A 25243-nucleotide genomic window follows, 5' to 3' on the forward strand; every position below is an offset into this window, starting at 1 on the left:
TATATATACAAAAACTATAGTTTGTTGTATTTATGAAAATATAGAACAAGAATAAAGACAATCCTTGACATTTTTTTGCAATTTTACCTGATATAACAATATCGAACTCTTATGAAGAGGAGAAATCGCTCTTTGTCGCTCATCTCCAACGTGACACTTTTCAGCAAATGCTGTGTGCTTGTTCTGGAAGCATACAGGTAAGCCAGCATTGTTGGCAGTGAAAGCAAATGAATACGTCCACGCAGAATTAAAGTCTATATTTTCCTCCGTGACTTTTCTTTTTTTGGATATATCCATTGATAGTTTACAGAGGGCGGGGGTCTGAAAATCATGATTAGCCACCTGCAGGATTTGACTGCCTGTGGGAATAATTAACATATAAGATTCTGTTCATTCTTGCTTATAAATTATATTCTCTCTGAACACGTTTCTCTTTTTGGAGAGAGTCATGTGAGATATCTTCTATCAGCGCAATTTCCCTGCTCTTCTTTCCATTTCCTCGTCTCAGCCCCGTGTGTCACGGTGTGTGTAAACCTCGCTCGAATCAGGAAACTTGTCAGAATACCCATATTTGATTGGCTGAGCTGCATCACCTGATGTGATTTGCAATGCATTGGTCGGTGTGTTTCCTGCACCTCCGAACAAGTGCCGTAACGGCTGAATAAGAGGCGCCGTTTAAAAAATTTTAAACTCAGTGCCCAATATGTATAATTCCGAATTATCTATCGGTTTTTAGTTCCTGGGTCCGGATCCGGTGCGCCAGTTGGGGACTTCAGGGAGCCGCAACAGAGAGGCTCGCGAGCCGCAGGTTGCCGACCCCTGCTCTAGACGTTCCAACTTACTGTTATATTTAAAGACAAATCTGAACTTATCAAATGTTTTAGCAAAGTGTCTCTGAAGGAAGACTGGATCCATCCGTATCATATGCTAATTATTACTATTTCACACAAATGTCTTGTTGGATGACATGAAGCCATGAAATTTTGGACATGCATAAATGGAACCTGCAACTGCTCTGGTTGGTGGATGCAAATTCTGTGAACCTTTGTTCTTCCAACTAAAACTCCCTCCATCCTCTACTCTCCTCCTTTTGCAGCTTTCAGAGACCAAGATATTCACAGCTTCCAGTGTGGCGTCCGTCCCTCTGCCTCAAGAGAATGTGACCATCACCAAAGGACAGAGGTGGTTCACTTGTGCACTTCATTAGCTCGACTCATGTTTTCCAGGAATGGGTCGAGAGAATAATTACATTTGCATGGTTTCACTGTTTACTTGGCTAAATGTCAAATATTTTCTGGGTCAAGCTTCTCAATTATGAAGATTTGCTGTTTCCTTGTCTTTCACTATAGTGAACTGAATATTGTAGTGTTTTGGGCTATTGGTTGGGGAACAGTATTGTAACGATGTCACCTTGGAAAATTATGATGGACATGTTTTACTATTTTGATTAATACACTAAACGATTAGGTAAGAAAATAATGTGCAGATTAATTAATGATTAGTAGTTGTAGTCCTAACAATGATATTTGTACTCGTGGTATAAATAAAGGTTCAGTTGACACAGATCACATTTCAAATGTCTTCTTGAATATGAATATTTCTGTTTTGCTACAGGATTGACCTTGCAGTGCTTCTGGGGAAGACTCCCCCATCCTCCTCTTCAGAGACAGAAAACCCCCCCATGGAGGCCACCCAGCCCCCATCCTTGTCCCAGTCACTGGTTTTTAGCAACTCCAAGCAAGGAGTGCCACTCTCCCAAACATCGTCCAGCACCCCTTACACCCAGCACAGCATGGTGAGACTCGCCATTTTTAAAGTTTATATCTCAACCACTTCCTAGCCACACAGGAAAGGGATAGGGCCATGGATATCGGGTCATAACTACGGCCATGTAGCACCAATTGGTTTTTTTTATTGTTTTGATAAGTGTCATAATCTGCCAACATTGCAGGTCAGCATGCTGAGCAAGGGTTTCGGGGATGTGGGGGACCCTAAAGGAGCTAGCACAGGGACCACTGGTTCTCAATTCCTGGAGCAGTATAAAACAGCCCAGGCACTGGCCCAGCTGGCAGCCCAGCACTCCCAGACCGGACCGCCAAACACAACCCCTTCATCCTGGGACACCAGTGCAGCCTCACTGGGACAGTACGGTGAGATGACATTCGACTGTAATTACTCTGATCTTCCCTCAATATCCCCGTGAGCATGTTAAGGATCATTCCATAGATCCTTTTTTTTGCTTTTAATGTAGGAATATCCAAACTGCTCTCACGGTTTCATTCCTAACTTTAATTTTCTTTTTCTTTTTACAGAGATGAAGACTCAGGCGGAGTCTGCGGTCCATGCGCCCTTTACGAAGCGGCAGCCCTACCAGGCCGCCACCTCAACCTCGTCCATGTTGGATGTTTTCCTGCAGGACAAAGGTCTGCCTCCTTCCTCCTCGTCTTCTTCCTTACCACAACAAACAACATCCTCATCCCATGTGGTGCCTCCGCCTGCTTCCAGTCTTCCCAAAATGGCAGCAGTTTCATCACTAGGTCAGCAAATTTCCCCAAGTTCCTCAGACGCCCATGGTTCTAGTCCACTGATGTTGCAGCAACACAAACTGAAACAGCAGAAGAAGAAGACTTCCATTTCATCAAAGGTAACTGAATTAAAAAAAAAAAAACAGCATATTTGAAATGTGATGATTGGATCTTTTTGTTTTTTTAAATTAAATTCTCCATGTAAACAAAAATGGCACATTTCATGGATGTGATGTGAAAATATACTCCTGGTTCTGGGATGGCAGAAAACATCCGTGGACATTTGTGCCGAGTCTTATAACGCTCTTCATCTTCCTCAGATTCCTGCGTTGGCGGTAGAGATGCCTGGCTCAGCAGACATCACAGGCCTCAATCTTCAGTTTGGAGCACTGCAGTTTGGGTCAGAACCAGTTCTACCAGACTACGAGTCCACCCCCGCCACCACAACACAGGCCAACCAGGTTCAGAACAGTCTCTACACTAGCCCCAGCAGGTTAGTGCATTAAAAATTCATATTTACACTTTTTTTTAGAGATGTGTTTTCACATTGAAATACGTTTTGCACGATTTATGCCATCTGTATTATGGCTGTAAATTAAGCAAGTATTTTTTTTCGTACGCAGCATTTAAGTACTGGGGGGGAATGATATATTTAAGTGCATGTTTTAGTCCCTAAAAGTGCTTAAAAACTAAAGTTGTGATTAGAAATGTTTGGGTCAGAACCACTGGTTGTTCTCTAAGAACACAATCTTGTCAATACCGTTGCAATCTGCAGTGAGTCAACTCCAGCTCTCTCCAACTCCAGTCAGATGGACCTGTACGATCAGAGAGCGTCCCAGACTCGCCGCTACCCTCCCTCAGCCTCTTCCTCGCCTCAGAAGGATATGCAGTCCAAGGTATGGCTAAAGATCCCCTCTTTGCTGAGACCTAGAAATGTCCCAAACAACGCAACATAAGAAGAAAAGAGGAGATTGAGGTAGAGGGCAGGGTCTCTGCAGATACAGACACCGCCACACACTTCTATCGGGTCATAAGAGATGATTGAGAGGGTTTATTTTTGTATCAGTCTATACTTAGAATTTTTAAGAAATCCTTGCTTATTATGCCTTATTTAAGAATGGCCTGTTTCCATAGAAACCTCTGATTTCACCTTCATTGTTGGTTTTACAGAATGGCTTCAGTTCAATGCAATCTGCACAATCTGTAGAAGGTAAGTGTCTATTTACATTTAATTTTTTTGTTAACAGCATTGTTGACGTTTTTCCTGATCACTCTGGGTTGGAATTTATTCCAGAAATGTCTCGTTTTCTAGCTGCAGCAGGCTCTGCAGTATCGGTCAAGCCGGGCTCGGATTCAGTCACGCCCGTCTCCAGCACGGGATCTTTGGGTGACGGTGGCTCTGCCTCCTTGTTGTCTACATCCAATCAGATGTCCCACAGTGGCCTGGGGCACAGTGAAGACCTGCCTCCGAGCACCCTCCCCCCTCCTCAACACAACAAGTAAGATGCTGCTAAATTTACATGCATGATAGAATAGGAAGTTAACCAGTATCTTAAGTTATGACCTCGAGACAGAGTCCTGCATCCAGTTGGGTAACCTGCAAAAAAACAAAAAAATCTATAGATTCGAGTGCCAGGGATAAAACTGAACTGAATGCGGGTGGGCAGTCGTTGAGAACAAAATGTTTAGTCCTTAAAAGTTCACTTCAACCAAAGCACACCTGCATGCAAGGCCCTCATTTTGTCGATAATCGGTTAACGAGGGTCTGCTATCTTTCAGGAAAAGAAATTGGCATCCCTAGCCTCAAGGTTGATTTGTATTGTGAAAGCCTGGCCCTGATTGTGCTTGCCATCGCGGCATCAAACGCAGCCAGTGAAGCAGACTTCTCCTTGGCTGGATTTGTGATTTAAGAACGGAAAGCCCAGTTTAAACCAGGTACTGTGTGTTTAATCATGGGTCAGACAGCAGGACTAGTATAAATGGATGAGGATGGGACCGGGTCCAGTTTTGACTTGCTGGTAATGGGCCTCTTCCTGTACTGCGCTTTGTGTGTGGGCGGGTTCAGGTTTGCAGAACTGGACCCGTGCAGGACTCTGCCTCTGGGGCAACCCAAGTACCAGTACATGTGATGTAATTCGGAGATAGTTGCGACGTGCTCTGAATCTTCCTGTATTTTTACAGCTCTCACCCATCACAACAGAACAGCCACCTTCAATCTTCAGTCCGGACATCCAACTCAAGCCTTCTGGTAAGCAGGTTCTGGTATAAATACAGGAATATACGTATAACCAGTCATGTGGATGAAGCATAATGTCTTCTGCTTTTTTTTTTTTTTTTTTTTTTTTAATAATGTGACCCTTGAAGCAGATTCAATGTTATTTTAACCAGACAGAAACCATGAGTTGTGTGTACATGCTTATGCGGGACAGTGCATCTTTATCCATCTGAGCCTTTTTAAAGCTGCATTTCCTGTGATGGCAGATGGACACATTAGATGTCCAGTCACTCTAATGGAAATGTAATCTCATCAATCCTAACGGCATCTTTCTGTCTTCTTCCTTTTGTCTCTACAGCATCCCAGCTTAGACGGTGACTCAAGCCTCCACTCCTCCTCCTTCCCTTCCTCAGTATCAGCCGTACCGTCATCAGTTGCCTCCTCATCCATGGTGGCTGCTGCGCAGGTGTCACTAGGGGCCCCTCAGGCCTCTATGGGCCATGCCACAGTTTCAGTCCCCTCCGGCCTCGGCCACATCAGCAGTCTGGCCATGGGCCTCAACACGGCCTCCATGTGTGTCCCAGCTGCTGCTGCTGCTGCTGCTGCTGCAGCAGCCGCCGCTGCTTCACTCGCCGCAGCGGCCTCGGCCATTCCTCCTTCAGCATCCTCACGCAGCTCTGCGGCATCCTCAGGTTAGATATAAACACAAGCACAAACATGAAAAATACACCTTGTGTTTAGTGGCGTAACTGTCGATCGGTGATCCGTACGGTTCCCCTCCCCCCCCCCTCACGGTTCGGCAAGCGCGGGAACCATGCATTACACGTTAACCATGACAGTTTGAAATAAAGTTTTACTGACGATCATCATCCACCAATATTCAGTAAAAAATGCGACCAGGACATTGGCATTCATGCTTTTCTAGTCGCCGATCTCTGATAATGTTACATTGTAAATGACTAATCCGTGTTTAAATTGACAGGATAGCTAGTTAACGATAATGACGCCGCTAATGGCCAAGGAAAGAAAGTTCTGTAAATTATAGCGGTATCATGTGTTCACATGTAATCCCGTAAGATGTAGTGTTGGTGAAGGAGGTGTTTCACAACAGCATAAATGGATATTGGAGAGGGATTTATGACCTGTTGCACTAGCTCTAAGCAGCTTATGATACATCATTAATACTAATATTGACAAGTTTTATTTTTAATCCATATCTATTGCCTAATCATTTGAATTATGTGTTTTTATGAAGAAAACACTAGCAAAGTAAAAGTACAACATTTAGAATTGTTGGTGGTTTACACTGACTTCAGAGCAGTTGACGGTTGGACGGTTGGGAAAAAATATTAGTCTGGAACCTTGTCGACCAGCTGCTATAATCTGACAACAAAGGGATCTTTATCTGCCAATATGGAACAGCTATGCTCATCAATAATTAAAAAAACGTGATCAGGGATCTCTAAAAGTTATATTTGCTCTTTGCTTTTACAATCCGTTGCACCACTATATGTCCTTATTTATATCTGTTGTAATGAGACTAGATATCTTCTTAGATTTTGTATATGGTAATGTGGCAAAAGTGTTATCACTTTACTGTAACGCAGCATTTAAAAATGGTAAAAGATGTCATTTTTTGAACTTACCAGAACTTAGCTGTTCTATTATTTGCCTTTACTCACATAGTCGCTACACTCTGGTGATTATTTATCAAAAACCTCATTGTGTAAATATTTCTTAAAAGTACTAACGGTCAACATTATCGACGATATCAAGGTATTCGGTCAAAAATATTGTAATTTTCTCCATTTTCCAGCCTTAACTTTATTCTATTAATTTTGGTTTCTAATAGAATTATTTTGATTAGCATGTTGGGTTCGCTATGCGCGTACATTTTACGACCACTAGTGTCTGCTTCCAAGCGATGTGAGCATGATGGCGGGAATCTTGATGTTTGTATCAGTCCTGCCGCCATTGGCTTACAACCATAAGATAATCGCCTACGATAACGACATCTCTGTCACTGAAGAACACAAAATGCCTAAGACAAAGTGGGAATTATGTATTTGTTAACTGCGTTGTGGTTAATTTTGATCAAGTAAAAAAAGGTGAGGCCAGAGGTTTGTTTGTGACGTTGAATAGAAGAATTGGTGAGCAGATGCCGTAGTCACCATGTCGAGTTAGAAATGAGCCTGCACAGCAATAAATCTAGCGAGTGCCCCCCCCCCATCGCCCACTTAAAGCAGAAAGATCAGCATTAATAAAATATACGACAGGCTACATTATTATCATTATTGGCTCTGTGACTGATTCTCACCGTCCTTTTAACGAGCTGAAAGACCTTCACTTTGATTCAACAAATAGCAGGTTGTGTCACTTTCTACACATTTAAACATTTGAGTGAATCCCCCCCGGACCCCACCATCTGGCTACACCATGCCCTTTTGGAAAGCCCTGCCAGTTTAAGCAACAGTTAATAGATTTGTAGTATTGGCTTGTTTGGCAAATTTAATACAATTATGTTTGACTTACAGGGAAAGCGCCTCCAAACCTGCCACCTGGAGTGCCCCCTCTACTGCCCAACCCATACATCATGGCCCCTGGACTACTGCACGCCTACCCTGTAAGTTCCTGCCAGCATCAAGTCAGTCTTTGTATAGTCTGAGCTTTACCTGTTTGGAGTTTCTGTTACATCATTTCTGTAGTAACATGGTTTTCTGACACATGCTTCGTTCAGCCCCAGGTGTACGGCTATGATGACCTCCAGATGCTGCAAACAAGAATACCGCTGGTGAGTTTTGTTTTATGAAGAGTCGTAAACTCCTGCAATAGAAACATTATGCACAAGTCGTACTTTATTGCTTCATGTCTATTATTTCTGTTTTATACAAAATATTTTTCTCTCCAGGATTATTACAGCATCCCCTTTGCAGCTCCCACAGCGGCACTGACTGGCAGAGACGGCAGCCTGACGAACAACCCGTACTCTGGTGAGCCAACTAACAATTGCGTCTATTAAAAGTTGAGCTTACTTTGTCTCTTCAGCAGTTAGCTGCATGTTGAAGAAGCTTCATGTTCTTAACTTATGAACAGTGGAACTTTTATGATTATCTTCACAATACACTTAAAGGGCCTTTTTTGGGGGGTTGGTGGAAACTGAGACTGGCAGGTTGACAGCGTACCCGTCTGTGGTCACACATGGGTTCTAACTTCCCACTCTGTCCTGTCGTCCTCTGTTGCACATATTCGCAGGTGACTTATCAAAGTTTGGTCGAGGCGATGCATCCTCCCCGTCCCCAGCCACCACGTTATCTCAGACACAACAGAACCAGACCCAGACGCATCACACCACACAGCAGCCCTTCCTCAATCCCGCACTGCCGCCTGGCTACAGCTACACAAGCCTCCCATACTACACTGGCATGCCAGGCCTGCCCAATACCTTCCAGTACGGACCTGCTGTGTTTCCGGTAAGACAACTTCTCCACAAGCTGGCTAACTTGTTGGCTTGCATTACATTCTTGCTCCCACCCTGAGGTTTTTAAAAGTATTGTGTTGTCCTTTTGACTTTCCTCTGGTGGCCCCCTCAAGACAAACTTTGGTTACGGCTTGCTGACATGACTACACATGCCATGGTTTTCTTTGTCTAGGTGGCTCCTACCTCGTCAAAGCAGCACGGTGTGAACGTCGGCGTCAATGCATCGGCCACACCCTTCCAGCAGGCTAGTGGCTATGGTTCCCATGGATACAACACTGGTGAGGCGCTAAACGCTATTGAAGCTGCAGTTTTGTTTTTTTTGGGTTGTTTTTTTTTTTTTGAAGGGTCATGCAGTTCCTGCTCTATAACCTGCATACCAGTAACTCTGTGCTGTTTCTCACGATGAGCCCATTGATTTCTCATTGGCGTTGAGTGCGTATTTCATTTGCGCTCTGCAGCGTCTACAAGCATAAATATGATGCTCGTGTAAAGACGTCTGTTATGCTCGTGTTGCTAACGGTTCATAACACATTGTTGAATGCTGATTCTCACTTGAACTGTGGACCTCAAAGTTAAATCAGAATGTTTTTAGATTGCGCATGATGAATATTTGAGGTTCAATTGTGTCCGATTATTGGAAATGCATCTGCACCGTGTGCCCAGTTTTCATTTCCCGTACACACAAGGAACATGTCTCAATAATGGAGCTGTTTTAAGATGGCAAGAATTTGTCTTGCCACTTCTTGTTTCTTGTGATGAAATATATAGGACTGTCATCCTACTGGATGGGAAAGGGGAAGCTGGGCTTGAACAGCGGCTCCTGGCTTTATCAATTTATTTAACAGAGGGGTTAGATTATCGTTCTGCTGTCTTCCATAGCTTGCTCTGCTATGGGGTTTGCACCAAGGCTTCACCTTCCACCACATCTCCTTAACATGGATCACCCTCCAATATCTCTTAAAATGACTCTCCTTGTAGCCCTTTTTTTTTTTTCCAGCAGTTTAATTTCGTCAGTTGCCTTCTGGTATCTACTCTTATTTTTCAGTGAAGCTGTTTTTTTATTTTCATGCTTTAATACATCACATCAATATCCACCTTTGGTCACAACATGTGCAGCACCTATTCGTTCTAAGCTTCACCATCTGCTGCTTTCTGCCATCACCCAACTCAAGCTCCCTCCCCTCCCACACACAGAACCTGCCTGCCCCCTCACTTCCCCCACCTCCTCCCCACAGACTTGGGTCAAATAGTATTTGCAAATGATGTTGGCGTTGTTTCTGATCTGCTTGTTGTAACCAGATTGACCGGTTTTGCCAGAAAGGACAATACATTTGGTGTTGTAGTTCAGATACTTGCAGTAAAGTATTTGGATGTCAGTATAATGTGTTTTGCTAGAGGACACCATCTGTATTGTCACAATTTGGTAAAACCTGTCCATGTGGTACACTGTTTCAGACCAACGCTATCAATTCTTTGTGAATGCCATTTGAGCCAGGTCCGTTTCCCCTGCCTGGTGTGTCTAACGCTGTGGGCTGCGGCTGTGTGTCTGACTGTTGCAGGCTATGAGGATGTGGGCCAGGCTTCAGTGAGTGGGGATTTCTGTAAGGGCGGATACGGCACTGCCGTGGCCGCTGCCGCTTCTGCACAAAACAAGCCAGCCAGCTCTGTCACCGGGCCGGGAGTCGGTGAGTGCCGCCACCTGCCAAAATATAGAAGGGGGGAAAAAAACCCTGTCCCTCCCGTCTTCCTCCTTGTGTCACCAGCCATCCTTCTCCCACTCTTTGCTCTGGTTCCTTTGCCTCATCGCTGATGAGCTGCGCCTGTGGGAAGACCCGTCACACTACATCCGCTTTTAGACCGTCCAATGCAGCCTGCCTCCCGTACTAGCCTTGTCTGCCACTCTGTCTGTTTAGTGTTCTCCCCCAGGGCAACTCATCATCAATCCAAATGTTCTTTTTATATTCTTGACATTTATGCTATGTAATTATTAGATTTAGAGTCAAAACTGTGGCCGGTCACAAGGGCTGTGGCTGCCATAAACTGATGAGTTGCTCTGGTTAATGCCGTCCCATTGTCCCCTCTGTGTTGCTAGCGCTTCACTCATGTTGTCATTGCTGGCATGGTCCATCTCCAGTATCGAGTTCACTGTCCTGTAGGTTACAATCCAAGAGAGATAGGTTGGCAAAATGTCCTTGTTACTTGTAAAATACTGCTGTGCTCTAAGAGCGAGAGTGTGTGTGTGTGAGAGAGAGAGAAGACACCGTTTGAAGAAGCTGCAGCAGCATTCACACTGATACTCTTGTGAATGGTACCTGACTGAAGACTAAGTTGCCTTGTAAAGGGCGCTTGAGGTTTTGATCTAAAGTGTTTCTGCCGTAATCTTTGGAGTCTGTATTGTGGTATTTCTGTGACAATCTATATGAAGAATGTGTTACCCAAACCAAACGATGAAGGAAATGGCACCATTTTGACCTCTAACTGAGGGATAATTATTTCTTTAGAAATACGACGGATCTATTTCATAGTACCCGTCAAGAGTGAGTTCTTCATTATATTCAGCTATGCTGTGTATTGTTTTGTTTTTTTAACCTAGTAACATTTTTACAACACTTTCAGCGCAGTCTGAATCAATGCTATCGGATTAATGCAAAGACTACAGTGGCACACAGGGATGGGCATCTCTCGTGCTGACAATGTGCTTTTAAGGATCCAACACATCACTGATGCAGCCTGTAGAAGAACTCAAACCACTCTTCATTAATATCATGTTGCAGCTTACTGTGGTTTTCTATCAGTTCCATGGCTTCAGATGCGCCAAATATCACATTAGCATCATGCCTCTTTCTGTGACTGTCATGTCTTAATAAAGCCATAAAATTGATTCATGTAACGGACTGAATGACAAAAGTAACTCACTTCAGGGTGAATTCATCATGTGATCATGTGATCAGTCTTCTTGCTCACAGATTGTGACAAAACATGTCAGGGACTCAAAGACACGACCATTTTGTTACGTGAATGCCACTTGAACTCAGTCTGATTAGAATCAGTCTTTCATGTCCATTTGGTTTTTTTGCACACCAGTTGACCTTGTTCTACATCTTTATGGCGATATGGGGGGTAACAACCACAGCAGTAACCACCAGATGCTCTACTGTGGCTGACTGATGCACTGCGACACCATCTCCCTCTCTTCCTCTTAATTTCATCCCTCTTCATCGCCTCTGCTGTCCTCAATACAGGGAAATTCTGCTGAAATCATCTATGAACTTACGCTGACATAGATGTTCATACTCTATATTTCCCAGGAACCTCGTTTCTTCTAAAGCCATAAGATTTGTCTTGAATTGGAGAAAATGTTGACACAAATATAGAATTATACAAATAAGATTCCCTGTTGGCACACCATGTAGCAATTGTGCTGGCTAGAATCTGAAAATGGCTGAGCATGGTTTGTTTGCTGGGTGTTTCTCAAGTCCCCTTAACATGCCCACTTTTTGGACTAATGTTGTCTCCTCTGTCTCTGCAGGAGTCTCTGTGACATCAAGCAACACGGGGGTACCAGATATTTCAGGGTCTGTTTACACAAAGACGCAGGTAATTACAGATAATACATATTTCAAGAAGAGGACTTTTTGCAGATTGAATCAAGCCAAAACATGTCTGTTCTTCGTGTCCCTTCCTCCAGCAGTCGTTTGAGAAGCAGGGTTTCCATGCCGGCACTCCAGCGGCTCCGTTCAGCCTGCCCTCGGCTCTGGGGAGCGGTGGACCCATCAACCCCCCGGCGGCTGCCGCCTACGCCCCAGCCCCCTTCATGCACATCCTGGCACCGCACCAACAACCCCACTCTCAGATCCTGCACCACCACCTGCAGCAGGACGGACAGGTAGCGTACAGCAGGTCGCTTTCACACCTTCAGTTCGGACCAATAAAAAAGATCCTTAGTTGCCTTTTTTAGATCTGGTTCGTCTTGCTTTCAACCAGTTTTTTTTTTTTTTTTTTTTTTTTTTTTTTTTTTTTTTTTTTTTTTTTATTTATTTTTTTAAACTATCACAAGATCATATAGACTCACAGGTGACTCCTTCATTGGACTGTTTTGGTCACTGTTGTCTGGCTTCATCAACGTAAATCAAATTCTAGTGACTGACAGCAGATCATGTAGCACTTCACATGTTTATCTTCTCTAGTGTCAAAGAGCTCACTGAGAAATATTACCGCATCTGTCAATAATAATGACAAACGGGAAAAAGTTCCTGTTCGGGCATTGTATTTTACTTGCTTTTAATGAGGAACTGCTAGAATACACAGCAGGGCACAACCTCAACATGCCTGTTTTACTGCTTTCAACCTACTGTTGCATCAGGGAAAATCCCTGCGCCCAATCCCGGAAGTATATAAACGTCGAACAAAAAGTTCGGAAATTAGTGTTTGGTAGATTATTTCTCTGTTGTAACAATGCTTCTTGGCAATAAGTGTTATACCGTTGGAAAGCCTGTTTATTTACCTTTCAAACGGTGCCCCATTTGTAAGGATCATGCATTTCTGGGATGAGCAGCACAGCTGAGTATGTGGGTTGCGCCCATGAAAAATTTGCCAAATCTTCTCTGCCAATGCCAAACAGCTTATTCTGCTGTTGCTATCCACTCTTGTTTGGTGGATTGGACGATTGAAGTCTATCAGTAACAAGGAAGAAACAAGACATATTGGCCATTTAACAAACAGGAGCCTCAGTAGCGTGTGGAAGAACTAGGGCTGCACGATTAATTGAATTTTAATTGCGATCACGATTTTGGCTGCCACAATTAAATGAGCATGATCGTCGGCGATATTGACGTTTAAAATGAGTGCTCTGCTACATATCAAACCAAGCGTTTCCTCAACTAACAGTCAGCCAACCACCAGGGGGCGAACGAGATGGGAGGGGTCATACGCGCACCCTGCAGCGGCAGCCTCAAAAAAAGTTCTGTTTGCAGTCGACTCCGGTATTAGTAGAAGAGTAGAGAGACAGACAACAGAACAGAGAGCAGATGGTCACGGGTGTCGTGTGAAAGGTAAATCAAATGTCAGGAGCACAAGGCGAGGAGCTAGCCCCTCAAAGGATCATCATCCGTTGTCTGGAAGTTTTTTGGATTTAGGGCAAGTGATGTTAACCAAGAACAAATCATATGCACAGAGTGCGTTCGAGTTGTCTGCGCCGCATAGCAATACAACTAACTTGTTCAACCACCTGAAAAATCACCACAAACCACAGTACGACGAATGCATTAAGACCAAAGCTAACGTTACCTCACTGAATCTCCGTCCATGTCCAACGTCAACCCAGAAAACCATAACAGCGACCCTGCATAGCGCGACAGCCTATCCATCCACCTCCCAAAGACACGCTGAAAAAAATTAATGAATAATCGTGATCTCAATATTGATCAAAATAATCGTTGTCATCTTGGAGGATGGAGTTCGGTCCCAGACTGTGGAGAAATGGGATTGCCACTGGTTGCAGAATCTCATCTCGATATCTCTCTGCATTGAGATTGCCTCCAATGAAGACGAGCCTCGTTTTTCCAGTGATGGAGATGCCGCCCCACACCATCACACTGCCTCCACCAAAAGGTGTTACTCTTATCGGTGCAGCAATCAGCATAGCGTTCTCCCCGTCTTCTCCACACTTTGACCCTACGCTCCAACTTCCTTAGGCAGAATCTGGACTCATCGCTGAACATAACGTTCCTCCACATGTTCAGGTTCCAGTGCAGGTGTTGCCGACACCAGCACAAACGAGCCTGACGGTCAATAGCAACAGCAGAATAAGCTGTTTGGCATTGGCAGAGAAGATTTGGCAAATTTTTCATGGGCGCAACCCACATACTCGGCTGTGCTGCTCATCCCAGAAATGCATGATCCTTACAATTGGGGCACCGTTTGAAAAGTAAATAAACAGGCTTTCCAACGGTATGCAATTTATTGCTAAGAAGAATTGTTACAACAGAGAAATAATCTACCAAACACTAATTTCCGAACTTTTTGTTCGATGTTTACTTGTTACCATCGTTACAAAATTAACTTGCATAAAATGTCCTGAGGTTTATCTAAAGATAAACTCTGTCCTCTCTCACAGAGCGGCACCGGACAGCGCAGCCAGAACGCCTCCATTCAACAGAAGTCTCAGATCAACAAGTCGGCATACAACAGCTACAACTGGGGGGCAAACTAACATCAGCTGTCGGCCCTCCCCCCCCACGCTGTTGACAGAAGCTAGAAGGGGGGCTCATCACTCCTTCCGCAAACAGTCTCCACATATAAACTCCCCCTCACCCCTCTGCAGAGATTCCCTACCCAGTCTCTTGGCCCAGCACTCCTGCAGCTCTGACTGCGGTCAGAGGAGGTGCTGTGCCGAGAGAACCAGCACTATAATGATGCATGGATGGGCGGGAGGGACAAAAGGGGCTTAGAAGAGAGGGGAGATCGGAGCTAAATGGTTATAGAAATACACCGTCAAGAGGTGAAATATTGAGTGTTGGGAATTTGTATTGTGTTAATCCCCCAGCCTCACCCACTTTTCTTTGACTTGTATGTAACATAGAACTGTTTTCTAAAAGAATGAAAGAACGTTTCCTGTATGGTTGTTTTTTTTGTTTGTTTTTTGTCTTCCCCCTCCCCTTTTTTCTTCTTTTTTCTTGCAGTTGGGGAGGACTGAAGTAATATCTAAAGGTGGGGGGGACAGGCTGGTTTTGTATTTCTCACCCTCGACTCCCCACTACTTCATTTTTTGGTGGAACACAAAATACCCAAACACATAAATTAGCTTAATTGCTGTTGAATGTTTTTTTTTAAATTTTTTTTTTTATGTCATTTTAAGTTTCAAGAAACAATTCTCTAAATTGGTAGAGTTGTGAAGTTTATTTTTTACCAAATATAGATATATTATATATAAAGACGTATAAGCGAGCTCACTGGCTTGGACTGTGAGGAAAGTGTTTGTCATGTGACTGCGTGCATGTTTGTACACACGGGGGCTGTGGTTGTGTACTGTGCTTTGTTTTTTGCCTAGCACAGAATTTTTCATTATCCAACACTTGTACAGTAACTGTTCCCATGAATTATAAATATGTTGCATTACGGCCCCACCTATTCTGCAAGAGATGTTGAATGATTTCCAAGGCCAATACACACCCAATCTGCCTTCCAGTGTGTTTCATTTTATTTATTTTTTTTTTAGGCCCCCCCACCTCCTCCCTGCTCCACCACCTGTCTCCCATTGTAAGGAAACCTGCAGCATTGAATACCGATGGACAACATTGTACTATGGTTTTTTTTTTGGTTTTTTTTGTCAGTGATTTATTTTTTTCTTTTTGTACTGTGCGTTTTAAAAATTTAAATGGATAAACTTGTCTTGTACATATATAAAAAAAAAACTAAAAAAAAAGCACAAGTACTGTAGTCCCTGTTTGTTCGATGACTTTCTCCTTTACCTTCTCGTAATTACTTGCAGACTTGTTAGCTTTTTGTTTCATTATTTTTTATTTTGTAAAAATATATGAATATTAAGTAAATAAACAAGACATTTTCATCATTTTGGATGTGAATGTCTTGTTAGAAACAATTTGTTTCTCCTGTGGCTTGGCCTTAATTCATCTGACAGTTTGAAACGTTAAAGTCACTGATACTTCATATCAGGGGAACAATGAATTGACAAACGCAGTAAGAAGCAGTTCATCCAGTGAAACCATTGAACTCGAGGCTGGACGGTTGGTGTCTGTCGGAGGCCCGAGTTACCCAACAAACTCCAGGGGATCAGCACTGCACTTCTCCAGGCAAGACTTGGATGCCTTTTGCATCTATAGAACCTGTTCTACAGTGTGGTTGTCAGCAAACTGTCAAACAGGTTGGTCTCTAGCTACATATCTAGGATGCCACCATTTACATTTCCTTAAAATTGTTCCAGTTGATCATGTCAACATACAGCCATGCTGCTGGTCCTTACAGGATATTACATACATGTCCTGTTTTCCTGAGGTGTTGTAGCTTGTCAAGTGAAACTCGGTACGTTTTGTCAAGTAGGTATACTGTACTTAAGTATTTCTGTTTTGTACTATTTTATACTTCACCACATTTCAGATGGGGAAATTTTATTTTGTTTACTTTTTTAAAATCTAGTACATTTAAACATTTACTTAACAGGCTTTGATTTGTATTTTGTGGCCATTTTTTCTTTTCCTACTCCTGAAACGCTTTAGGACGTGGACTTGACTACATTTTAGGTGACCTCGTCACGGGTCAGCTCATTTCTTTGGAAAAATAACTTCCAGATAAACTCCTGTTTATAAAGTCAAAATGCTTAATTATCCCATTACGTCATTTATTTCCCAACCATCTCACAAAATAGCCTTCGCACTTTACAAACAGGATGAACTGCTGTTACCCTGGTGACTGACTGGCGTCATAATGCTCGTTGGAAGTTTTCTCACTGGTGATGAAACGCCGTTGCTAGGAAACAGCTGCCTGCTTTGACGTCGCAGACGCTTCAACAAGCGGTAGTAATGAAAGTATTAAGCTCCTTTACATATTTATACTGCAGAAATACCCACACGTTGCAAGTGAAAATGTTACATTTTTTACAAATGAGTGTCATCGGCAAAATGTATTTTGTCAGCAGAATCGCCTCCGCCATAATGTCTTCATTTTATTACTACGGATGCATTAACATGTAACGCAACCTTTTAGTATAAGGTGGCTAATTAAGATGGGTAGCAATCAATAACATCGGATATATTTTTTCAATTAAAATTTGAATTGTTTATATCCTTCAACGTCTTATGTTTGAATCATTACCACTTAAAACACCCGCACACACATCAGCTTTTAAACTCCATAATCCTGGCTGATTCCCAGCAAGCGGCAGAGAGCGTGCAGTTATTTCTCCTGCGCATTTCTTCTGATATTTACAGTAACGTAGCGTTACGACTGATTGCGTAATTCTGAAGGATCTGGAACACTTTACGGCACTATTGACAACGGAAGCTTACTCCAGCGGGTGTCTGTTTTTTTAGTTATGAGTTAGTTTTCTACAAAAGCTGTCGCTAAATGAGTGTTTTCGACTTATTTCGCGGATTCTTCGGAGTACCTGGAGGTCATTATCGTGACCGAAGGTGAGTTCATGGAGTAAAAGTCGAGTAACGTCACACAGCTGTCACTCTGAGATAAGCTAACGTTATCAGAGAATGTTGCTAACTCTCTAGCTACCTGCATTGCAAGCTGTTGCGTTCGTAAAGTAATAAAACGGCTTAAGTTACAAGATTAGTGTTTCTCAGCCGCAGTGACCACAGGGGTCCCTCAGCCGACATGGCTGCTGTTTTATTTAGGCTAAGGGTGACCTCGGGATTAATACGATTGAGTACTTTAAGGTCTATTAATGTAACGTTAACATGTTGCTCACTCGACATAACGAACAAACCCAAAGCAAGATAGCATTGTTAGTCAATTTACATTACTTCCCTGAATAACTATCTATTTTACTTACCGTAATATTTCAGGGACCCCTTCTTTGATGCTATGACTCATGATGATGACGACGATGAAGAAGATGATGAAGAAGATGGATTCTCCTATGATGGGGACCAGCAGGACCCTTTTGACGGTGCCTGGAGGTTTGGCTTCAGTGTTGGCCCCGATGGGATGAAGATGCAGGAGCCGCCGCCGGTGTTTGGCCAGGTCCTCAGGGAGATGGAGGAGATCTTCTCCCAGCTGGGCCGCTGGGACAGACAGCCAGAGTCTGGACACTTTGGTATGAAAGCTGAGCCATGATCAAGTCCTTTACCATCTCATGTATATTGCAATGGTCACTTGTAAGTTCAGCCTGTCTCCCCCTGTTGTTCTAGATGTTCCCAGTATCATGCCGCCACCACCTCGGGGCCGAGCAGAGAGGGGTGGAGGGGGATCTGGTGAGAACCCCCTGAGAGACTTGATGCTCAAGTCCCCTTACAACAACCCACAAGGACCCCGAGCAGGGCCATCTAGAGGGCCCAGAGGTGATGACCACCCATCTTATGAGTCACCAGACTTTCCCAGCTCGCCATTCTATGGCTGGACCCCATTTTCAAAGGTGCATAAGATATTTTCTGACACATTTTCATAAAGGCTTTGTTTCTGTGGCAATATGAAGTGCTTCAGTTTACCGTTGTGTATCGACGTTCTCGTGGTGTCTTTTAATAGTTTAATGATATTTGGAAAAGAGGACCACACAAATCTTCAGAGGAGCGCAAAGAAGACAGGGGTGGGTGATATTTTTAGTCTTTCAGCAAAACAAATAAAGTATATTACTTTGCTCTGTTGTCTCACTGATTTCCCGTTCCCATCCAGATCTGGACTCTGCAGTGTCCTCTGGGGGCTTGGATCAGATTCTGACGCCACCTGCTGGTCAGTTACCGAACCAGCCCAGAGCCCGCTCATTCTTCCAATCAGTCATAGTCACTAAGGTGGTGAAACCTGACGGGGTGAGAGAAACGGTTTACCTTGATTTTTAGTATTAATCGTATATATATTAATATGCCATCACAACATATTTTCACGTGCACAGTTCAAATGTCCCACTTTAGCCCAGAGGATGGTAATACTGCGGGGGTCTGAGTCATGATTCGTGCTAGAGGAAAACACCCTAAAAACTATTATTATGACCATCTATATCTTCAGTTGTAATCCCCCCTTTTTTTTTTTTTTTTTACCACTTGGCTGCGAGTTTAATGTTTTTGACTGTTGTGATGTCTGTCAGTCTGTAGAGGAGAGGCGAACAGTTCGAGACGGCCAAGGCCATGAAGAGACCACGGTGATCCGCTCAGGAGGTTCTGGTAGCCTGGAGGGACCGAACCATCAAACTGGACCTGTCATATCAGGTCAGTCTCTACATAATAGGTGTTGTTAATGAATTAATTGTTCAGGTTTTCAGAGTATTTTGCCTTAGCTACATTTAGCTCTAATGCATTCTTGTTTATATTTCAGGTGGTCAAAATCCGTTTTCGGACATGCGGGGTGATGACTCCCTATTCTTCAAGTTGTTTGGAGGGTTTAGATAACATGTAGAGTGGAGTATAGCTTTGGTGCCCTGAAAACATATCAGTCAATGAGTGATTTCCCCAAAGCTGTGAGTTTGCATATGTATAGTTTATATCTATATATGGACAGAACACTTCCACGACCGTCAGTTGCCAAAGTGAGCGTGTTGGATGGATTAGGATCTCTGGCCTGTATACGGTCACACTGTGGGGTTCCAACTCACGTAGATTAGAAGCTGCTAATCCTGACGACTAGTGATTTTAACAAATGACAACAATTCACAATTACATATTTTTGGGGGGGAATTGTCCTGTAAGAATAAGCGTGTATGGATGTGAGTGTGTGTGATATGTCAAATTAAAAAAGCTTAATATATTTACACAGTTGTTATTTGCCTGTTGTTTTAGGTTTAGGCAAACCACTTTAAAATATCACTAACTGGGAATCGAGCTCTGATCTGATTGGGTGAACCTCAGAGTAGATTGACTCACGATCACCTGAGTGATGAATATGTTCGTGTCTGTATATTTCTAGTTCTGCTTTGAGATGGTGATTTCACGACACCTGATAAAATTCTCTGTTAGATCGAAACGAACTGGAGGGAATTTCCAACATCACAACAACACTGACAGTGAATGCAGCTCGCTCTGTTCTTGTCGTGTGTTTTGCCTGCTGCCTTGTTTCTGCCAAGTCTATAACCGCCTTTATCCCTCTAAATTGGCATCAACCCTCCTCAGGTCCTTATCAGTTTACACTTCTTCTCTTTCTCAATCCTTCTGAAAAATGTCCGTTACAGAAAAGGCCATTTTATTCTCGAACATGTCAGTGTAACCTCTCTCAGGTTTGTGGTTTCCATGTGCTTCAGATACAGAAAGAATGTTGGAATTGTTTTCAAATAAAATGCAAAAAAAATAAAATCTCTTTCATGTGTGAAATATCAAAAGGTTTCATCGCTCTTCTCATCTTCTGGTGAATCTTCCTTGGTGAGGGGAGTCCAGATCGTGGGAGTTTTCCTTTGAAGAAGAGCACTTCACTCAACTTCAGAAGGAACTGTTCTTGTAAACCGTTTTCATAAACATTCAGGAATTCTACGGTGTGGTGCTCACTCTGGTATCCTCCCTCAGCTACTAACATAGTTGTGTTCCTGTGTGGACCCTTAAACACTTAAAAGTCATCAGTTCCCATTAACAAATTATTACATGTATACAGGTTAAGAAAAGTCGAGTTTAAACTCATCTTCTGTCATTACTTTACAGATCTTCATCATGGTGTCAATGATTTGTGTCTTTGTCCACTGATGTCATTGTGATCTGTGTACTGCATCTAGATTTGACTGTGGTAACAGAGTCCTGACCGGTAATCATTCAATTAAAGGTGCCTATCATTTTCTCACTCATCTAATCAGTTTAGTAGAAAACGCCTTTAAGAGAGAACACATGAACATTTGAACACCTTGCCTGGTTTTTAAGCCTTGGAATGTGCAAACAGAAGAGAAAATTAACAGAAGAGTTTGTCTTACATGCAGAGACACTCGTAAATAATTTTTATTTACTTCCAATGTTATCAGTTTCCCCCCTTAATTTGACATGGATGTTTTATCTATATGTTACATTGCAGCCACTCGTATTTCTCCATGAGCACTTCTGTTGATTTAAGTACAATTGATCAATAGATGCAGAAAGTGCATTCCATTCATGCAGGGTGCACGTAGTGTGTAGTATAATCATGCCCTTTGTAGTCATTTTAGTTTCCTCTTCATTCACATACTTTCTCTTTTTTTCCCTTGTAGAAGGGAGATTATCTTCACAGGAAACCTTGGGACAAACTTATCTTACAGAGGCTGGACCATAAAATATCTTATGTGAGATGTGACTTTATTCTGCTTCACTTTGTTTATGATCTACAGACAAAGTGTCACTGTAATTAGTGTGATGATCTCTCGACCTACATGTTATGTTATGTCAGTTGCAGTGATTTACTCTACTTTTGGCACCCGTTGCTAAATCCAACAAAAACTTGGCTATATATGAATTGATGAACGCTATTATCTCTGTCATGACCATCAGAGCAGTGATTATTCTTATCAGAGATTATAGTGATTACTTTACGAGCACATGGTGCAAGCCAAGAATATCTTTATTGTTCTGTGGTAATTAATACAGATGCAATATGGCACTAAAAACAAGTTGTTACACGTAAATTAAAATTCAGAATGAATGTATTCATTTATTTATAGGAAGCATGTGTCTTGTCTTAGATGAAGAATGCTGAGCTGTACTGTGGCATAAACGGTCAGAGAAGAAGAAATATAACGACCAATCAAACGAGAACAACAATCAGAGCCAACTCCTGTCAGGTGAGCCAGAGTCAGGCCTGTTGGCAGGAGTCCAGTTCTGTGCAGTGAAGTACTTTCAATCATGTCTGCTGTGATTTAGGTATGAAGATGTCCTACAAAGTCAGCTACTCTCCTCCCCTGCGTGCACGCACACCACCGCCTCAGCCGTGCCATAAAGTGTGTGACGTAGCCTTCAGCCCCAGCATGAAAGGGCAAACTCTGCTCAGTCAGGCAGACTGTGCAGTGCTGTGCGGGTCACATCCACCTGGTGACGGCGTCTCGGCTCTGAAAGCTCACCTGTGGCCGGACGGTGCGGAGAAATACTCTGGGATGGCGAGGCTGCTGAGGAAATGTCAGATCACAAACCAACTGGTCAGAGAGTGCATGGCTGAATGCCTCGGAGTGTATGTCCTGATTGTGAGTATTATTTTGTGGATCTAAACGTCAGTTCATTGCATGAGACACTTTGGTAGAGGTAAGAGAGATTAATTACATGCGTATCATCTTCTGCATTTAATTGAATGAGCTGTAATCTAGAGAAAACAATGAATTTCTTCTCCACCAGTTCGTCCAAATTCTCACCTGATCAGCAAACTCAACATCAAGTATTTAATATAGTTTCCAAAAACAATAACATGCCTACTCGCTTGTTTTGAAGCAAATGATGAATCCAGACAATGGATAACTGAGGACTTTGGCCTGAAAGAGAGACAGACAGATGGAAAGAATGAATGAATGAGAGAGAGAGTGGGAGAGGATGGGGGAGGATAAAGAGCAAGGGTGGTGCCATCAGCGATTTGGAATGAAGCAGTGATGTTTGCTGGCTGCGTTTCTGTGGTTTTGTTGAATCTAAACTGTCTCACCCGTCGGGAGCAATGAGCGTTTTACAACACAAATCATAAAGCAGGTTCCTTAGCAATGAAGTTCATAAAACAGGAGATTACACCAAAGGAAACGATGTGTGTTCGCTAATCTGGGCCAGACCTTTCTGAACTTTAGTGTGAATTTTTATCTAAATCCAAGTTGCATCACATCTGTAATAGCCTACTTCATTTTTTATATCCACTGTAAAGTGCAGATTGTTATTATTTGTTGTTTGCTTTGTGTGCTCAGTCTGTTTTTGCACTCTGGTTGATATATTCCTGTAATACGGCTCTTCGTCTCATGTAATTGCAGCTGTTTGGATGCGGCTCCGTTGCCCAGGTGACCACAACTGAAGATAAGAAAGGGCAGTACCTGTCAATCAATCTGGGTTTTGCTCTGGGAGTAACATTTGGGATCTTTGTGTCTCGTGGAGTCTCAGGTAAGGGGCCGTATGAAGATTATGTTTCACTTTGTAAAAAAGCATTTCATCCCCTGGTTGAGCTGAAGACTAAGACTCCCAAAAGATTCAGACTATCATGCCTTCAGCTGTAAGAATAATGCCAAACCCTCCTCTGCCTCTAATAATGTTTCTACAATCACTAAACATGCGCACAGCAACAGAAATGCCAGTAAATAATAATATCACCTTTTGTTCATTCTGCAGGTCAAAACATCTTGATGGTTGATTCAATTTGCATGCAAAGAAATTATTGTTGTCACTTTCAGGAGGCACAGATCTGTTTGAATTATGAAACGTTTATTTCTTCTGGATTATTTTCAACCATGAGGTGCCCATCTGAACCCTGCTGTATCTCTGAGCTTGTGCGCTTTGGGCAGACATCCCTGGATGAAGCTGCCTTTCTACGTCTTCTTCCAAGTGCTCGGAGCCTTTCTGGCTGCAGCCACCGTTGGCCTGCAGTACTACGGTGAGTTTCAACAGTGATGACTGCCATCACAATCACATTGTATCTGACAAGACAAACATTACAATAGAAGTAAAATACATGTTGTATAGGTATAGGGGTAAAAAAAAAAAAAAAATGTTTTTATTGTCAAAAGACCAAAAAACCAACAGTGCATTGTTCCATCTCTCAATAATTTGTGGCATTCAGCTCCAAACCTATTCAATACTACTGGGGAAAACTGGTCACAATTATAGTTTAATCATTAAACAATTTCCAAAAACAGCTGGGCTCTGTAGTCTTTAGCAAATATTATTACAATTAGAGTAAATGGTACATTTGTTGGGGACTATTTTCATCCGTGGATTATGACACATTTGATGCTCCAGTTGATAGTTCTGGCAGTAGGACGTTTAGTATGAATTAAAGCGTGCTGATGGTCCATGTGAATCTGTGTGGGTTTTTGCATGCATGATGATAATGAGGTGTCTGCAGATGCCATCCAGGCCTACAGCAGAGGTGAGCTGACAACAACGGGTCCCACTGCCACAGCAGGCATATTTGCCACCTACCCAGCTGACTACCTCAGTGTGTGGGGAGGAGTCGTGGACCAGGTCAGACATCGGCACTCCCTTTCCAATCACCGTGAATTAAGACGATGAAATCTTTCGAATATGTCCAGCAAAATCACCAAATATAACCATCAGGTTTGAGAATCCTGACTTTCGTACCACTTTGCACACCTGTAGTTCAGTTCCAGTGTGTGAATCTTTTTCCTGTTATTTATTGAATCAGTCATTCTGCTCCTTGCTTAAATATAGGATAGGATGTGCACCCAACTAAGTGTCTGCTTGTACATTAACAACTCCCATGTCCTGCAGGTGATTGGCACGGCTGCACTGCTGCTGTGTGTCCTGGCTCTTGGAGACCGGGGGAACAGCTCCGTCCCTGATGGTCTTCAGCCCGTACTGGTGGGAGCAGCAGTGCTGGTTATTGGCATCTCGATGGGCTCCAACAGCGGCTACGCCCTCAACCCCGCCAGGGATTTTGGACCTCGACTGTTCACGTACATCGCTGGCTGGGGAGTGGATGTTTTCAAGTTAGTAGTTTGACTCTGGACATTCACATGCACTTTGGTTTGTGAATTTAACCCTTAGAGACCTAAATAGACCCGTTTTAGCTTTTTTTCGATTGGGGGGGGGGATCTCCCAGCAGGTCAACAGTATATGCCACATATGAGAAATATTTAAACACACCATTTATAGAATAGGTGGAAATAACACATTTATACTGTATGCAATGTGGGTTTGTCTGTAAAGGGGATTCTCACCCATAAAACCCATTTTATATTCAGATATCTTCAAGTGAGATGTCAAGGGACCCCTGTGAGAATACATCCATTCCAGCTTTCCCCTCTTCCAAATTTGTAGCGTTTTAGCCCGGTTCCCATCAATCTAGCATGACATGGTTGGTATTGATGCATGCCTTAGGTTGCATGCTTTAAAACTGAGCACGCTACTGCCTCTTGATTGTGTGTAACCCTTTACAGGGCTGGAGGTGGTTGGTGGTGGGTGCCCATAGTGGCTCCCTGTGTTGGGGCACTGCTGGGAACTCTGATCTACGAGCTGATGATTGAAGTCCACCATCCTCTCAGTCCATCGGAGTTACAGACCTCATGTCAGGAGCCCACTGAGGGCAAGACGGGGCTGGAGCTGGAGGGGCTGGAGCGAGACTGTGAAAAACCCACTTAGTGGTAAATGAAGCTGTGTCAAAGAAGTACAACTGTCACATATACAGTAAATGCTACTTTTGGTGTGATACCCATTGAAGCCGTCTGCGTAAATGTTTGTTACTGATTCACTGGAACAGGTAGATTGG

At 43.1% G+C, this 25243-nt stretch overlaps 3 protein-coding genes across 15 annotated transcripts in view; all 3 read left to right on the forward strand.

Moving 5' to 3' along the window:
• The window catches only part of ubap2l (ubiquitin associated protein 2-like), a 25285-nt gene extending 10173 nt beyond the window's left edge, over positions 1-15112 (forward strand). For 4 of the 12 annotated variants that reach the window (XM_031866463.1, XM_031866461.1, XM_031866468.1 and 1 more), the window contains 19 exons: positions 1097-1182; positions 1615-1795; positions 1952-2150; positions 2313-2644; positions 2846-3018; positions 3301-3421; positions 3696-3735; positions 3820-4024; positions 4707-4773; positions 5099-5432; positions 7275-7363; positions 7478-7531; positions 7649-7730; positions 7993-8210; positions 8391-8496; positions 9778-9903; positions 11748-11815; positions 11907-12104; positions 14334-15112. In XM_031866463.1, the coding sequence (XP_031722323.1) occupies positions 1097-1182; positions 1615-1795; positions 1952-2150; positions 2313-2644; positions 2846-3018; positions 3301-3421; positions 3696-3735; positions 3820-4024; positions 4707-4773; positions 5099-5432; positions 7275-7363; positions 7478-7531; positions 7649-7730; positions 7993-8210; positions 8391-8496; positions 9778-9903; positions 11748-11815; positions 11907-12104; positions 14334-14429 (2775 nt within the window). In that variant the 3' untranslated portion in view covers positions 14430-15112. The remainder of the gene's footprint in view (positions 1-1096; positions 1183-1614; positions 1796-1951; positions 2151-2312; positions 2645-2845; positions 3019-3300; positions 3422-3695; positions 3736-3819; positions 4025-4706; positions 4774-5098; positions 5433-7274; positions 7364-7477; positions 7532-7648; positions 7731-7992; positions 8211-8390; positions 8497-9777; positions 9904-11747; positions 11816-11906; positions 12105-14333) is intronic. The other 8 variants (XM_031866469.1, XM_031866475.1, XM_031866464.1 and 5 more) reach the window with 7 other exon arrangements.
• Positions 15113-17179: 2067 nt separating this feature from the next.
• On the forward strand, positions 17180-20188 carry hax1 (HCLS1 associated protein X-1). The gene is made up of 7 exons (XM_031866412.1): positions 17180-17364; positions 17749-17999; positions 18094-18317; positions 18428-18488; positions 18575-18708; positions 18984-19104; positions 19211-20188. The coding sequence occupies exons 1-7, from the start codon at positions 17300-17302 to the stop codon at positions 19282-19284; spliced, it is 930 nt and encodes a 309-aa protein (XP_031722272.1). The 5' UTR covers positions 17180-17299; the 3' UTR covers positions 19285-20188.
• A 374-nt stretch (positions 20189-20562) lies between these two features.
• Positions 20563-25189, forward strand: aqp10b (aquaporin 10b). Of its 2 annotated transcripts, XM_031866411.1 has the most exons (9): positions 20563-20638; positions 21054-21125; positions 21522-21620; positions 21700-22016; positions 22776-22902; positions 23252-23389; positions 23861-23979; positions 24247-24464; positions 24915-25189. In XM_031866411.1, exons 4-9 carry the CDS (start codon positions 21702-21704, stop codon positions 25114-25116), a joined length of 1119 nt encoding a protein of 372 aa, XP_031722271.1. In that variant the 5' UTR covers positions 20563-20638; positions 21054-21125; positions 21522-21620; positions 21700-21701; the 3' UTR covers positions 25117-25189. The 2 variants fall into 2 exon arrangements, with proteins under 2 accessions (XP_031722271.1, XP_031722270.1); XM_031866410.1 differs by lacking the exons at positions 20563-20638; positions 21054-21125 and having other exon boundaries at positions 21612-22016.
• The last annotated feature ends 54 nt before the right edge of the window (positions 25190-25243 follow it).

The sequence above is a fragment of the Anarrhichthys ocellatus genome, unplaced genomic scaffold, assembly GCF_004355925.1.
Source record: "Anarrhichthys ocellatus isolate YVR2014 unplaced genomic scaffold, GSC_Weel_1.0 scaffold35, whole genome shotgun sequence".
Taxonomy (NCBI): Eukaryota; Metazoa; Chordata; class Actinopteri; order Perciformes; family Anarhichadidae; genus Anarrhichthys; species Anarrhichthys ocellatus.

Coding starts and splice junctions, on each gene's coding strand:
- hax1 (XM_031866412.1), top strand. CDS start 17,300: ATGAGTGTTTTCGACTTATTTCGCGGATTCTTCGGAGTACCTGGAGGT. Junction 18,318..18,427: donor GCTGGACCCCATTTTCAAAG/GTGCATAAGATA, acceptor GTCTTTTAATAG/TTTAATGATATTTGGAAAAG. Junction 18,709..18,983: donor AGGTGGTGAAACCTGACGGG/GTGAGAGAAACG, acceptor GATGTCTGTCAG/TCTGTAGAGGAGAGGCGAAC.
- aqp10b (XM_031866411.1), top strand. CDS start 21,702: ATGAAGATGTCCTACAAAGTCAGCTACTCTCCTCCCCTGCGTGCACGC. Junction 23,390..23,860: donor CGTTGGCCTGCAGTACTACG/GTGAGTTTCAAC, acceptor AGGTGTCTGCAG/ATGCCATCCAGGCCTACAGC. Junction 23,980..24,246: donor GGGGAGGAGTCGTGGACCAG/GTCAGACATCGG, acceptor CATGTCCTGCAG/GTGATTGGCACGGCTGCACT.